At 52.3% G+C, this 3,674-nt stretch overlaps 1 protein-coding gene across 1 annotated transcript in view; it reads left to right on the forward strand.

Moving 5' to 3' along the window:
* Positions 1-335: 335 nt before the first annotated feature.
* CARD19 (caspase recruitment domain family member 19) overlaps positions 336-3,674 on the forward strand; it is a 34,446-nt gene continuing 31,107 nt past the window's right edge. Inside the window, exon 1 of the mRNA XM_035903343.1 lies at positions 336-376. Coding sequence (XP_035759236.1) covers positions 358-376 — 19 coding nt within the window. The 5' untranslated portion in view covers positions 336-357. The remainder of the gene's footprint in view (positions 377-3,674) is intronic.

Genomic DNA, 3,674 nt, shown 5'->3' on the forward strand with positions numbered 1-3,674 from the left:
AAGACTGGAAAACTGCCCATTCTATATGCAAAGTGATCTCAGAAACTGTTGGCACCAAAAAAAAAATCCTGTAACTTTGAGCAAACAAACGCCAGAGCCGATCACACACCCCTTAAACTCAAGACTGCCACCGTCCCCTGGGAGGGAAGGCATGGCCCCCGGCCCGCGGTGGGGTATGTGCGGTGGCTGGTGCCCGGCCAGGAGGCCTTGGCCAGCTGCGCCCAGCCGGACCCACGCCCTCTCAGTTTACTTTCGCTTCTCCAACTTGCCAGTGACCTCTGCTCATCCAAGGAGGACAGGCTCCGGCTGCCCCACTGCGCGTGGACTGGGCACAGCACAACCCCCCGAAACCTATGGATGATGCTCTACAAGACACGTAAGTGCCTATTTGTAACTGGGAGTGTGGGCAAAAATGACCGGTCTGAAAAGTCCGAATAAGCAGGAACAAAAGTGCGGAGCCAGGAGGGGCAGCGGCTCCCACGGGAGCAGCCAGCCAGTCACTGCCATCCCATTTTTTTTTCCTTAGAGTCTGTTTTTATAAATGATTGGTTAAAACTTGCTGAAGGGAGCTCAGTGCGTAATCTGAGCCTTTAAGAAGCGTTTCATTGCATTTCCTTAAACACAAAGAAAGACTTTGTTAAAGGAACTGCCTGCGCTGTCTGGATTTAATTTGTTCCTGAAGAGATCCAGCCCTCTTCAGCTGGGGGAAAATAAGAAGCCATATTGTGATTTAACAATTAACAGATAAAACAAGAAAACGCTGCCTGCCGGTGCTGCTGGGACAAAGGTGATCTTCAGTAAATCGAGTCACTCACTCAGATAAACAAATCAGTTGGTTTAGCAGGGGGGAAACAGCAATGGCTTTTGAGATGAGCTAACCAGGAAATCTATCCGCTGCCCTTCAGACGCTGGGAAATAAAACAGTGCTGGGCGGGTCACAGCATAGCCGCTGAGTTGGGAGGCAGAGGTCTGAGATGAATCCCAGGGGCTTAGAAGCGAGCGGGGCTCGGTGGATGCGGCACACCTGCCATCAGCAGGGACCCAGGGCTTTGCACTACGGGCCGCAAAGAACGTAAGGGTTTTGTAGCGCCACTTGCATACAGCTCATCGTTGCCACCGGTACCGAGAGGACGTCCTCCCTTGCCGGCTGTGCTCCTTGAGTGGCACCGCAGGAGGGATTTGGTGGCCCAGCTCCTGCCGAGTATTTGGCTGCCCACGCCGAGCCTCGTGCATGCAGCTGGGTGCCCCCTCCATGGCCTCTGCCGCGGCCGTGTGCCTCCCCGAGGACCTGTCCTTCCAGGGCACACCTAACAGGCATAGGGCTGCAGGAGCCCCAAGTGCCACTGGCATGAGGAGGAGATATATTTAACCCTCGACTCTTGCATCATTATCTGAGCCTGGAGGACAGAAACACCCCCGGGCAATGCGGCACTGCACACCGCAGCACTCGGAACGACTCATTTTCACTTCCACTGCACTCACAGTGCTTGGAAACACTGCTAAAAAGAGTTTCAGGCTGATGTGAGAGATGTCAGGGTATGTCACATTAAGACAACAGTTTTGTGGTTTAGATTCTGGTAGCGATTCCAGGGCACCTTTTTAGCAGCGCACAAAGTGCGGTGAATTCACAACGGCGTAAAATGGCCATAAGACCAAATCCTCCGCACGCCGCGCTACCACTGCTGCTCAGCACTAGGCCACACCTCCCGCTGTAATATTTTAATATACGTACGGAATGGTCTTAAAAATAGATGATGAAAGGAGTGATAAAATGACAGCTTCCTTTCCACAAGGTCCCCGTTTCTGTTACTACCGTGCATTGCCAAAAGTCACCCTGATACAGGCACGACTGAGGTCTCCACATGCAATAATCATGATTTAAAAACCTGTTTTCATGCTGTTCAGAAGATCTGGATTCCTGAGGGTAAATGGAATAAGCTCAGGACGCTTGTACTCTATTCATCCTCCCAAGGACCCGCACCATCATTTCAGCATTTGGTAATACTAAAAATATTTCAAGGAGATTGGGTTTTTTCCCCATGTTCTTTGACTTTCTAGGGATAAAGAAGCTGCTTTCATTTGCAGCATGCAGGCATAGGCCAACATTTTCAAGGGTAAAGGTGGGGATTCAGGCACCTCATTTGTTAACGGAGGTGCGCATCACGGTGCGAGTTGCAGCCGCTCTGGCTGCTCACCGGGCAGGCCTCCGCCACGAGCTCCATGCTATGGGTGTGCAGTGCTGCGCCCCTCGGAGAGCTGTGCCAGGCTGGAAGCGCCAGCCCGGCAGGGAAGGAAGACCAGACGCTGAGAACCAGAGAAGGGTCAGGACTGGGTGGCTAACCTGCCAGCCGAAATCCCGCCCCAGGACAGCTAGAAAGGCCCCTGTACGCCCCAAGGACCATCTCTGGGGTCATGCTGGGTGTGACACTTCATGAGACCACGGAGTGGCAGCACTCACAAACTTCCCATAGGTTCTCTTTTTTCATATTTTTAACTCCCAGGCTAGCTGGAGCTGCATCTCACAAAAGGCACTACAGCAGGTACCCAAGCGCCAGGTCGCTAAGTCCCTTCTCACTCCCCATTTGGCAACTCCTGCCAATCCCACAGGCTGCAGAAGTCCTGCCCTGTCAGCTCAGGCACGCTGCCTTCCAGCATCAGCACTCCAAGTTTCCGAGACGCCACAGCCCGCAAAGCAAGGGACCGCTCGCCCCATTCTCGCTCTCTCAGCAGTCCCTGTGTGCTGGCATGGCTTTTCCAGGAGTTTGGGTTAAGATGGTGTGGTGGGAAAACAGGGTGAACCCTTCAGGGTCCTGTGGACTGGTGGTCACCCACACCCACATGCCGGTTTTGCTTCCCGGGTAAGGGTGTGTCCCGGTGCTCGGGGGTGTGCTACTGAAGAGGAGCAAACTGTTTTAGTAAGAGGTGTCTGTGCGATGGCAGTCACACAGCTGAAATGTTTTATCTACCAGTCCGGAGGCAGCTTTGCTGATTTTAATCCCTCTGGAAGATTTCTGTCCCTCTTCAACATAAACATTTTCTTCATGGTTTCAACACAAGTCATAATTGCAAATCACCCCATCTTTGCCGTACTAGAAAACTGCCTTTGCCCATACATTACAAAAATACCAGATTTTCCAGTAAAACCCCCCTGCAGTAATAAATAACATCTCCCTTTCTTTACCACCATTTGCGAGGCCAAGGTTCAGCCTCGCTCTTCTGCAGCATCTACACCCAGGAGGGCGTATGGTCCTCCCAGCCCGGCTGGGTACTTATATGCTGCTGAGATTTTGCGCTAACGGGAGTTTTTAAAACACACAGATTTCCCTCACTCGGTTAATATATCCCAATTAACTAGATGCTTTGCTGTAAGCTTATCCCAATTAATTAGACACTTCGCTGTAAGCTTTTCATTGATGGAGAGATGTTGGACTTCAGCAACCACCTGCCAAATTTGCCTTGCAGATCGCAGCCACGTTTAAACACACGCGTACAGCGCTGCGGCCCCAGGGAGGACACAAATCGCACGCGGGTGTGACGGAAGCGCAGACGTGGTGTTCTGAGCCGTTAAATCGCTCGTGGGAAAGTAAATGGCGGCCTTACTAATTACGCAATTAACCGCTTCAAACCCGACAGCTGTGCAAGCGGAAATCGCCCCCCCGGAGGCCCAGGGCCCC

This window comes from Egretta garzetta, unplaced genomic scaffold, assembly GCF_000687185.1.
Source record: "Egretta garzetta isolate BGI_Z169 unplaced genomic scaffold, ASM68718v1 scaffold451, whole genome shotgun sequence".
Taxonomy (NCBI): Eukaryota; Metazoa; Chordata; class Aves; order Pelecaniformes; family Ardeidae; genus Egretta; species Egretta garzetta.